This window comes from Grus americana, chromosome 14 (genome assembly GCF_028858705.1).
Source record: "Grus americana isolate bGruAme1 chromosome 14, bGruAme1.mat, whole genome shotgun sequence".
Classification (NCBI taxonomy): Eukaryota; Metazoa; Chordata; class Aves; order Gruiformes; family Gruidae; genus Grus; species Grus americana.
Window position 1 is genome coordinate 18,982,603 of NC_072865.1, and position 12,639 is coordinate 18,995,241.

Sequence of the window (12,639 nt, forward strand, 5' to 3'; positions counted from 1 at the left end):
CAGCCCCCTCCATCCCCTTCACCAGCACGCTGCTGGCCCTGAGCACCTCCATCATAGTTTCCACCTCATCCCCAGAGCATCCAGCGGCACACGGCCTCTGCAATGCGCGGCCGGGGTGGGTTTGGAGGTGCAGAGCCACGGCAGAGCAAGAGCATCCCTACCCGGCGCCCTGCGGCCCGCCCCTCCTCCCCGCAGCCCCCAGCCGCTCGGAGGGAGGCACAGAGCGGACGCGGGGCACTGGCGCTCAGTGCTTCAGGGCAGATGCTGGGCCACGCCACGAAAACAACCCCTGGCCACGGTGTGCAGCCGGCTCACAGCGTCGTGCCTCCATTGCCACAAACAGCACTGTGAAACCTGAAAAATCCCTCAGAACCTGAAAAATCCCTCAGATCGGCCCCAAACTCGTCGCCCCCAGGCTCAGCTCCTGCCCTGCCGGGGAAGGCGGGGACAGTCGGGGGGACCATCTGCATCCCCCAGCCTCTCCCGAGTGGCTGCCTTGTCCCACGCCAACCCCCAGGCTCTGAAAATCACAGCCCCTCAACCTGGCGAGTGGACTTAAACCAGCAAAACCATGAATGCACGAGCTCAAAAACTAGGACCAAGTAAAGAAATGAGCCACCAGAGCTCTGCCTGGGAGTCTGCGGTTACGGACACGCTGGCAGCACGTTGCACCCGCACACAGGAGGGCTCCAAGGGACCTTCCCCTCTGCGCACAACAGGAGGTTTGCTCCGCCCTCACCCAGGTCATTTTGCTCTCACCAGGGTGCTTCCTGCCCCGGAGCAAGCAGGATCTGTCCCTGCTCCCCGAAGGGCAGAGGGAGAAGATCTGCTGATGCTTTTGGCACAGGAAGGTTTTGTCACGCTCCCTGCACGCGCGTCTGCACACTTTGCTGTAAAACTTAGGGAAGAAAGGCTGACATGCCATTCCAGGTGCTTCCTTAGTTCAGCCCACGGGATGACAGACCCTTCAAAATGGTTGTTCACCGCAGGGCAAGTGCTTCCAGAGTCACCTCGCAGCCGACCATCAATTCCTGCTCTGGTAGAAGCGACGTTCGCACAGCTATGGCTCAGTGCAGTGCGTGCTGCCCTGCTGCAGCGTAAAGCACTGAGGCAACGTGGAGCAAAACGTCTCGAGGGGGGGAGATCTCAACGTGGAGCAAAACATCTGGAGCCCTGGCCGCAGCTGAGCCGTGCCTCGGCCTGGCCGAGCGGGCACCGGAGCTCCCAGCAGTAAATGGGGCTGGGGGCGCCAAGCTTGGCAAACGACCGTGCAGCAAATCATTAACTGTATTTTTAAGAATGTATTTAGTTAGCAAAACTGTGTTATGACTTGTGACAGTCCCACACCATTCAGGACATGGTTATACATCGTATCTTACCTGTTGTAAGCAGGAGCTGGTCTGTACGTAGCCAGAAAGACCTGTTCCAGACAGACGGTACCTACCCTCTAGCTTACACGAGGAACTGGAAAGGCGTCGAACAGGCCTGCTACCTTCACACCAGATGAACAGCTCCCAGTTCCAGCCAAGTGAAGAGGTCCGGTGTCTGCACAGGGTGAGCTGCAGGATGGTGCTGGGCAGCCTCTGCCGCTGAGCCAGGCAAGAGCAAACCCCTGAACCTCCCCCCCGCCAGCAAGGGCCGCCCTCCCTGCGGGTGCTGCCCCACAGCAGGAGGCCTGGCACAACCAGCCGCCGCAGAAACACGACCGGAGCCGCACCGGCCGGGAAGGCACGGCGTTCCTCTGCACCCGAGTGCTCCCCGCGCAGGCCGGGCCCTGCCAGCTATCCTGGCTCCGCAAGGTTTCCCACAGGACCCCCCACCCACCTTCCCACAGCCCCGGCAGGCCTGCTCTCGCTCCCCACTCAGGTGTTCTCTGTCCCACAGCTGCTCAGAGAAAAAACAAAAAAAAGCTTCTGGAAATGGTGAGAAGCAGAGGTGAACAAGAAGCAGGCAGCTGGGAAGAAAAGTCACACTGCAGCAGAGAAGCTCAGCCCTGGAGCCCTCACAGCTCTGCCCCGCCAAGGAGGAAGCTCTGGGTGGGCAGATCAGGCCCAAACATCTGCCCATCCCGCGGCTCGCTCTCCCTCCCACTGCCTCCTTCAGTCACACTTGCTGTTGATTAATTTGACTAATGTGCATTTGTACCCAATCAGGCTCATCACCACAGCCCCCACCCTGACAGCCAGCTGAGCTGAATCCCAGTTAAGAGGAGCCTTTCGGCGACCGACGAGGCTGGAGAACCCCACTCTGGTGGGACAGCCAGAGCCAGAGGAGCCACCAGCACCAAACCTTCTGGCCACAGTCACAGCCCCAGTACAACGGCCCAGCCTGCTGCAGCCTACCTCTAAAAGAATCTCATAAAAAATAATTTGTGGTTCTCCTGAGCACTTGTGCCCTCCAGTCCTCTTGACAAAGTGCCCACAGCTGTGCCGGAGCAAGCAAACCCACTGCTGCCCAGAAGAGAAACCAACCCACGGTGCAGATCAGGACAGCGACGCAGCTCCTGGTAAAACACCGCTCCCCCCAACTCGGGGCACTGAGGGACCTCGCACACCCCCATCACCCCATTTCCAAGCCCAAACCCTTTCCTGGTTGCCCACAGAGATGAGCAGGGGGCACCGACAGCCGCCCGGGGTCCCGCAGCCCTTGAGATCATCTGGTAACGCCGCACAGGGAACCCACGCGCTGCCGTACGGCAACAAGCGGGCACACCCCGACCCACTGTGCGGTTGACAGCCAGGGCTACCGGGGACCTCGCGGCATGGGAACGGCCCGTGGCCTCTCCCGCAGCAGGGCCAGGGGGTCCCCAGCCCACGCCAGGATGGGGGGGGAGCACCCCGCAACGTCACTGCGAGGTTCTCCGGTGGGAATTAACGGGCAACTGTTAAACAGCCTACAACCGCCGGGGGAAAAAACCCAACGAACCAACCAAAGGCCACCCAGGTAAGGTGGAATGTTAAAGTTTGACCTCAAAGTTTACACTCCAGATTTTAGGAGATACATCACAGAGCTTTTATGGCTTGTTTGGATAACGATATTCAGCAGGACATTCACAACCCCTTTAAATAGTTCAGCCAGGCTTCGCTTTTTACAGTGCACGTCTAGCAGAAAATGCGTGAGATTTTACTTCACCTCTGGCTGAAGTGCAGCTACAATCTGAGCAGCAGCAACGCTGCTTTGAAAATTATTATTCAGCGGCCGAGGGGGCCAAGAAGAATAAAAATCTACGCTAGAGAGACAATTTGGAGACTGAACTTGCCAATACTTAGCCAGAACTTTGTTGATATTCTCAGCGCAGCGTTTATAGCACCTTTAAAAACATTTCAGGTTGGTGCTTCCACCATACACCTTACCAAAAATCACACTTTTGAGAGAAGGCTGCTGGTGAGCCCCAGGGTCGGCGTGCAGAGCACTTGCAGAGCCTGAAGCATGATGATTTAAGGAGACATTCTCACGCTGCTGCCGCCCTCGTACCTGGACCTTGGCAAGGCAGCGAGATCCCGGCACGTCCCCCTGCGCTGATGGCACGAGGCAGCGGCGGAGGATCTGGGTGACCCATCGCTTCTGGTCTAACGGACTGGATGGAGCAACTCACTGACCACGCAGCAGCTTTTTAAATTGTTTTAAAGGGAACTTAACTCACAAATCAAACTACAGAGAGAAAACCAGGGGGTAAAGGGCAAAGATGAGAACCTCAACTCGCTTATTCTCACTAGTCACTGCACATTAGCTACAGAAACCCCCAAAAAAAGTTTTTCTTGAGACAGAGCTAGCATTGGAAAACCCTTTATCTGCACAGGGCTCGGGGCATGAACACAGATTGCTTTAGCAGCCAAAGAAATGGCAATATTTTAAAAATTCTCTCTGCATTCTTGATAAAGTAAGGAAAAAAAAAATTCTCATGCTGTTTCTGCGGACGCGTGACACGTACCCCGCACAGCCCGAAGGGGAACACTTACCAACACGAGCTCCCAGCCAGCGTAACCGCGCGCTGAACTTGCGTTAACGAACGCGTACTAACACCGACGTTGGGTTAGGTGACATCACTTAACCAGTTATTTGACAAATTAAGTTCAAACTTTTTTTTTTATTAAGCACATTCCACAGTACAAAGCTTTAGATCATGAACGATATCTGTACAATTTAACAGTTTCAAGAAGCTGTTCATACACCAACTTTCCAAACAGATAATTGGCAAACATAATTACAAGTTAGAATTAGACTATCCCAGTGCTTTGAAACATTAATATAGCAGTAATGTACAGTTGCTCAATTATGGTTAGCAAAACAAAGTCCAGAGTGCAGCCAGGATCACTACCATTAATCCCAGGAGTCAAGTTCCTTGGGTGCCAATCACAAAAGTCCACTGCTATGTTACACAAAGCACAAAGAAGTTTAGACTGCATGTTCAAATACCATTATCTCCCAAGGAAAAACATGAATTTAAATCTTACACATGCATTTTAAAAAAATGACTCCGTTCTTCGGAAACAAATACCTTTTTCTTCAGGGCTGTGACAGATTTTTCTTTTTAAACAGTTTAATATTAAAGCTATTAGATGAGAAGGGTAAAGTAAGACACTTTCACGAACTACTGTCAAGCTTACCAAAAAGTGATCGTATGGACGCTTAGGAGCATGTTTTTCATCTTCTGTACTTCATCACATTCGGTCATCTCAATGAAATAAATATTGCTGTCGTAACACGGAAATGGGAGTTTAATTGAAACACTGATCCCAACACCTCTCTCAATGTGGAGAGGAGAAAACCTTAAAGTCGCACTTCTGTAACGGTTCGGTATCGCCTCGACGTACGCCTGCTCGGAATTCACTTGACACAGAAACGATGCGTCTAACCACGGCCGTCCCGCCGGCAACGCGGCGGCGATCCCTCGGCAATCAGACATCCCCTAACCTTTCTGATTGTACAAGGGAAAAAAAAAAAAAACCGCAAACCCAAGAAAGTGCTGCCAGAGGACAAAAAAAAAACCAAACAAAAACAAACCAAAACAACCACGACATACAAAGGCTGGAAGGAATGACAATACATTTCTGTGCCAACACACATCTTCCCCAGGAAAACAGGCGGATTTCACGCTGAGCTCGACTGAAGCATGAAAGAAAAGCCACCGCCAGGCGCAGTCACACACGGCCAACGCAGATAAAACATTCACGTTTGCATTTATCCGTGTCTTATTCTGACATAAGACAAACGCAGTAGCGTTTACATGACCACATAAATTAGAAGACAGACACTGACAACGTAAGAAGAAACTGCTGAGACTTCCTAATAAAAGCATGCTAACGAAGAGGAGCCACGACCCGGACGTGGGTGACGCGGTCACGGCCGATAGCTACGGAAAAGAAAACTAGCAGGGTAATTAGCATGGTAATCAGCACGGTAACCAGAGCATTGACTTGAAGGGACCTCCACTCCACCGTAAGGAAGTGTTACAAATCAAACATAAATAAATTTAACTTTGGCCCATGGCGTCTTCTCCATCGAGCAGCCAAACTAATGCTAAGGAAGGACACCAGTAGGCGTTTGTGAGAACCTCCCGGTGTTAAAAGAAAGACATCTGTAAATACTGCGGCACAAAAATATAAGATACAGAACATAAATTAAACATTTTTTTTAATTTTTAAAAAGTTTAGAAATTACATTTTAAAATATGTAGTTCCCATTAAAAAAAAAAAATCCTAATGAATACTGAAAACCTCCTTTTGCAGAGAAAATGTCTAGGTAACGCAGATTAACCCCTACAGTGCCAGTCGTTAGAACATCCTGCTGCCAAGTGCTACCACGTTTTATATTAGTGTGTAGTGTCAGGAAATCCTGACTCCTAGCACCCGGAGGTTACGCTGTTATGTACATTATATCTACATGCTTATACAGTATTTGAAATGAGGCAAGCACACATGGAAAGGTTTTACTATACCAAACATTAGGAAGCGTAGGACGGCTGTAGTACAGAGCACAGTTAAAAGGAAAAGACGGTGCTATACAACTAGTTTCGATAACCTAGCCTGAATTACAGGTAATCTTTAATTTAAAAGAAAATATTGGTGCGGAAACAAGTAAACTGTAATCCAAAAATATTACTGAGCAATTCAGAAATATTTCTAAGAGTCCAACGTACACTCCTACCAAACAAAACAGGCTCTGAATCTGTCAGGAGAGTAAAGTCTAAAGGACAATGGTGACTTTGAAAGCAAAGCTCTGTACATTCTGGGTATGTGTTTGGCACCCAAATTTCATTGGAGAATGTTTTTTTTTTTCTTTAAAGTCAGACAAAAGTGCAAAGCAATATAAATTAGGCCAAGTCCTTTCTTGACTTCTGATTTATTTCTGAAAAACAAGCCATCAGAGTTCAGTTTCTACGGACAATTTACATGTGAAGCTTTGGATTTCTCATTGCAGGGAAGGATAGGCTTCTGAAATTCATCTACTCGAAGTCAGTGAATTTGTAGTAAATTCAAAGACGACCACCGAGAGCAGGAAAGATTAAGAAATTTAGATATAGAATTGTGCTGCTTTGCATCTACACAGCATCTAGAACCAATTCTGACTTTAGCTGTCAATCAACATCTTCAGGCATGTAGTAGCCAAAAATCCAGTAGTTCAAGACTGTGAAACCCTGCAAAAGACAAAAGACAAGCTGAACTGACAGGAGATACAAATCAAAGAGCAACATCTGGAGGAGCTCAGGCCCACGCCACCTTTCGCACTCCGGGCTGAAATTAAAAGGGCAAAACACCTGCGAGGAGCACGACGCTTAGGCGACACACTAAGGGGATGCTCGTCCTTAAATAATTCCCTCTGCGCTAGAAGTCCTTCCTTCGAGGCGAGATGCAGCTCCGCAGGACGCTGCCTTCGTTGTAGAACACGCTCCGAATTCAGCTGAAGAGCAAGATTCTCAATGGCACCCGTGCCTGGGGGGTCACCTACCGACCGGCGGTTTTCTTACGGGTCGTGAGAATCAAAAACCCTCTTGGGGCCGAACAGGCGACCCCCCGGCTAGTCTGGCGAACTGCTGAACGCTACTTACTGAAACAGCGACCTACAGACAACTGCGAGAAAACTTTCCTTTCTTCTCCACACCGCAGAGGAGCAAGCTTTGCACAGGATGCAAAGTTCAGTTGCTATACTACACGGGTATTGTAATAACAGACAAAAAACTCAAGAAGTTTTCCATTTTGGTTACCTTTCCCATGTGACCCCACTATTAGCTTGGAGACAGTGCAAGTTCTTCGTGTAATTAAATCTGAACTTTGATTTTACCTGCCACTTCCCAAAATCAGTTTTATGGACTATGGAGAACTACCCTCTTCTGATATGAAGTTCCCATGAAAGGTTAAAACATCTTCAGGCACTTCCCCTTGACTTCCCTTCCCCCAGCCCAAGGCCTAGTGCTTAATATAAGAATATTAGACTATCATATGGTAACAATTTTTATCATGTTACAATAAACAACAGGAATTCAATAGAAAGCAATAAAACTCTCACAGCCAACTGCCAGGACTGTCAAAACCGATCCGCTTTGAAGAGACATAACATTGCAAGCCTTGTAAAAAAAGTGGACGGGGCCGCTTCAAAATTCAGAAAACTATAATGTTTGAAAGCGTATAAAACTGTTTCATTAAATGTCATAATGAAATATTAGCTGCTTGACCATAATTTTATGTAGATTTATGGGTTTTGGATTTTGAATTCAGACAAACCTGTCAAAAAGTGACATCACGGCATCTCTCCTGTACAGGAAATAATGATTAAGGGACGGTCATTACCGACACCAACAACTCCCAGGATACGGAGGTCTGCGTGGTTTCAGTTGTGCATCACGGGACAAGTCAGACATAAGCTGTGCAAAACTGTCAAGCGTGCAGAATTGGAACAGAAGGACACCCTGCCAAAGGCATTTCACATTTCACTGGCAAATCTCAGCGACAGTGGGTCTTGCGGGCCACGTGTGGCAAGAGAGGAAAGACAGACACCAGCATATTGCTGGTCAAGCAAATTGGTATAAATTTTATTCCAGCTCCTAATTCCTTTTGTGTTTAAGACACGCTATGTGTAGCTTTTCCGTGAATCAAAATTAATAAAAGAAACTTGCCAAATATACTTCTGTAATTTTTCTTAAAACCAAACCAACAACAAAAAAATCTGTCAAATTATCTCGTTACTAAGTTAACAGAAGACAGTATTGGTGTAGGAACTGGAAGATAAATAGAGATTGCTCCTAAAACTATTGTTGTCATCTTACGCAGCCTATTCTATATGCCTGAAAAAGCACGGGGAAAGAAAAAAATAAAGAATTATTCAGAAAGGAGAAAAAAAGTTTTCCATAGAGAGGGAAAACCATTCAAGTTCAACAAGCTTTGGAGTTTCCAGAGCAGAAGTTCACGTAGGTATGGGCCCAGGTGGCACAGAAGCCAACGGCAGTGTCTCCGTCTGAAAAGGAGCAGGACGCAATCCCTAGGGACGTTACCATCAGTGACAGCACCAAGCTTTCCACACCAAGGACAGAGCAGGTCATCCCAGAACAAACAAAATCATTTTGAAGCTGAAGTCACAGGGAAGCTGTGCTGGAGGACCTGGGTCTTTGGGCAGTTTCAGGATTTATCTCCCCGAAAGTTGTGGTTTTAGCCACCGCCCCACCCTACGCAAACATGAAGTTTAGCAGTTTGGCCTTTTCACCTTTCTGTGGTCCTCCTGCAGGCAGGATAAGGAAGCCCATGAGTTTTACTGAACTACCCTTGCAGCAGCGTTCTCAAGCGTGGTTTTAAGGGCAAGTTCCATTAACTGCTGATTCCGCACACTAGCTCATCATCACAGCATTAAACCTCTTCCTTAATCATGGGCGTAATTACATTAATTACAGGCTCAGAAAGACAGGCAACTCGGTTTAGCAATGGCCAGCTTTTTGCTTTGACCCTCTGTGAAACGAGCCAACAGACCCAAGCGTCACATCCAGAGAGGACGTTATCTCGGCTTTTTTTAAACGGAGGAGGAGTTCAGTTAGTAGGAAAGGCAGCCAATGCTTTCCTGAGGAAGGCTTACAGGTGACAACTGATTTTTAAGAACCAGCATCTCAAAGAAGCAAAGCGTGTCTTCCCAAGGGAAGGTATTTCCTAGCCAGAAGCAGAGATCCTATAGAAGGAGTGGAAAAACCTGAGGAACTCATTGCCACAGCGAGGAGAAACACGTACAGATAGATAATGAAAATCCACGCTTACACAAAGACGGGGAAAGCTTTTCCCACAATGTTTAAGCAAGCTACTAATTAGCTGCTTCAAAATAAATCCTTCCTGTTGGGGCAACATTAGTCCTAGCTCCTCTGGCCGCGGTGTCTCCACTTCCTTGGAAGCATCCAGCCTCAGCACTGGCAGAGACGGGGCTCTGGAGAAAGGGGTGACTGCTCTGCTTTGGTACGGCAATTTCTGTGTTTCCGAGTCCCAGCCTTCAACAGCTATTTATAGTTTGAAGTGCAATTGTCAGCAGCGACACAGATGACACAAGGAAAAGAATCCACTGTTCTAACAAACAGATCTGCAGCGGAGCTTTTGCCCACCGTGCTTTGAGAACTGAATGAGGCTGACTCGCAGAAAAATGGAAAAAAACCAGGCAAAGTTCACGTGTACCGTTTCTGACAGCTCGGAGTTGTCATGTTGCCTGACATGATGTCGTTTTTAGTTCTGAAAGCTTTCCCTACTATTTGTGGTTATCTCAGAACTGCTCATTTCTGATGAGCGTTTGTCCAAAGATCATACGCATGTTCAGTTTACCAGAGATGCGTTACCATGCTCATTACAAAGCTTCACACAGTGAACAGATGCATCAAGAACTCTGATTTCACAGGGTATCTGGAATACCTGTGCAATACACCAAGTCTCCTCAATGTCCAACAATGTTGTGAATACATAGTAACTTTCCATAAAATACCCCAAAGTACCCAATTATAAACAGGAGGGATCATAGAAGGGGGTAAAATAACATGATGAGTTTTGACTAAGCCAACCTGCAGAGTGAGACTTTCACATATTTATAATACATCCCATAAAAAGAGGGAGACTTACCTTCTGAGGGTAGTAAAGTGCAGACTGTTATCTGGAGATGTAAGTGTATGTTCTAGATGGAGAGCGGGTCTCGTTCTGGGCACTGGGTGGCACATTTAAGAAATCCCAAATCAGAATTGTATCGTCATGGGAACTACTAATGATCTGAAATTCATCAAACTGGAGTCTAAAGACACGTCCTGAATGTTCCTGCGAGCAAGAAGAAATCAGCTTAGCAAGGCAAGAAGAGGATAACGTTTCATTCACTACATTTGTGCTCAGACTCGTATCTGCACACAGAACGGTGTATTCAAGCTCTGGTGTGCTAGTTAAGAAACCCTTAGTTGTAATTACAGTCAAGTTTAAGAAAAGCCGATTTCGTATATATTTTTTTCACCAAAACACATGGCTTCCAAATCCAGTGCTTGTAAAGCCTGAGCCTCCCCCGGAGGGGCCAGCCCTAGAGACTGAGATTATTAAAGACAAAAGCAGCCTATCAATCAAGCAGCGGCAATTTAGAAGATTGCCTGGCACTGACTATCTGCCAGGGCTCCTTCTCTTCCAAAACGTTTGCATCCAACGCTGTGCTAACTCCTTTTTTTGTACGGCCCTGATACACCACATCACAGCTTCAGCGAGGACACGCTGCTGAAAGGATCGTTACGGCTCACTTACTTGCGGGAGCAGACTGTGTTCAAACGCTGCCATAAGAAAGGGAGGTGGAGGAGCACACGCTCCGTCAGCTTTCAAGAAATCTCAAAGTAGCACTAGGAGACCCAGGAAATTTCTCCTCCTCACCCTGCTTCTCTATTTTTAATCAATTTAAAAGGGGTACGCTACTTTTATTAGAGAACCGATGCTGTCAGACTGGTCGCCAAACTATAACCTGAGCTACAGTATACCCACAGAAGGGAAAGAATCAACTTTTTCAGTAAAATTAATCACACCGCGTTCATATGGAATAAAATAATAGTTAAATCCCATCTCTACGCAAAGACTACTGGAAAGGAAGGAAAATTAGAAGCATTTCCGACCATGTAAGCACTTCTTTAGGTGTTGGAAGGGCCAAGCACACGCTGAATAAGCCAGTTACCATCACATACAGACAACCACCTTGGGTCGCTACTACCTTGTCAAACTGACTCCTGCAGTAAAATTCCATGCACATTTCAGTGACAAGAACAACGAACTCGTTTCCCTAATCGATTTTTAATTAAGTCTACTGTCACGAACCAAAACACTCATTACAAGGAAAAATATAACTTAAGCAACAGCCTTAAATCTGATAGTCCGCTGAAGTGATTGGAGCTCCTGTGGTAACCCGTCCAACTCAACCTCCCTTCCCTCTTCACATCTCTTCCTTTCAAACTGAAGGATTAGGAGAAAGGTTTGGGAAAAGCTCAAGAGATTCCCTCCCTCCTGTTTAATAACAGGAAATTTAAAGCCAGCCCTACAATGGCATTAGGGAAACACACCAATAACTAGAATTATTTGATACAGTGTCATGCTGATATTTTTTTTTAAGAGTATCTGAGAATCTCAAACTAGAAAAACTTAAACTTTCTTTTACGTTCCAAATCATTCAGGATATAACAATACATAATTTTTTCTTTATTCTTAGAATAAGCAGCAGTCTAGGATTTACAAAACATCCTGAGTTTTCCACCTGTCCCCCAAGGATGTAACAAAATGCCTCTCACTTACAAATAAAAGATTTCAGATAACCCCAAATGAATTAATTTTACATACCACTAACGTACGCAAGCATAATGTACTTGCTGGGGCACGAGGGTCAAGAGCAGCTTGCAAGTCCCAAACTTTAATTTTGCTATAAAGTAAAATAAGAAGGTCATTATGAAAGCATTGGTTCAAGTATAAGCATAGAAGAAACATCCAAAGCAATGGGAAGTACGCCCGATTTTCCCTACAGCTGGTTTAGCAGAATCAAGCAGAATGTTAGAATGTATCTTCAATAAAATACTAACGCAAAATCTCGTACAACACAGATAGTTTTCTATTTCTTTTTAGCAGCAAATGCAGCACTGGCTTTGTAATGGACCAAGTGGGTTGGTTATACGAAAGACAAATTAATTATTTTTTTGGACAAGCCATTTTGGAACTGCAGCACGTCTTGAAAGCTCACAGCGCTACTGATGAGGTGCAAAGTTCCGGTGGGAATTAAGCTGGGACTGCCACCTCAGTGAGACACTAAACCCAAATAAAAGGTAGAGACAAACACAGCTCAAGAATTGTTTTCAATAACTCTACTGTTCACTTGAAGTATAAATCAGGCAGAGAAAGAAATGGAGAATTTGGGCGTGGATGTAAGCTGTCCTGAATCCACTGCACACTGAAAATACTGAGCAAGTCAGAAGTACTAACTGTGGGGCTCCTGCCTTCAACCTACCACAGATGGTCGCTGAAGAGTTCCAAGAGCCCCACAAGATATATTTATGCTCGCAATAAACATTTTCAGCGCTGCTGTCTTATAAAAATAGAAAGCCTAAACTACTGTAAGCACACAGGACCCGGCAAGGAGCAATTCCTGAAGGAAGAAACAAAGGAATGTCACTTCAGCCACACA

General features: G+C 46.7%; 1 protein-coding gene across 7 annotated transcripts in view; it reads right to left on the reverse strand.

The window, feature by feature from the left end:
• Positions 1-4,067: 4,067 nt before the first annotated feature.
• The window catches only part of FBXW11 (F-box and WD repeat domain containing 11), a 76,522-nt gene continuing 67,950 nt past the window's right edge, over positions 4,068-12,639 (reverse strand). For all 7 annotated transcript variants that reach the window (XM_054841454.1, XM_054841453.1, XM_054841450.1 and 4 more), the window contains 3 exons: positions 11,805-11,883; positions 10,077-10,265; positions 4,068-6,637 (listed from right to left, as the gene is read on the reverse strand). In XM_054841454.1, the coding sequence (XP_054697429.1) occupies positions 10,104-10,265; positions 11,805-11,883 (241 nt within the window). In that variant the 3' untranslated portion in view covers positions 4,068-6,637; positions 10,077-10,103. The remainder of the gene's footprint in view (positions 6,638-10,076; positions 10,266-11,804; positions 11,884-12,639) is intronic.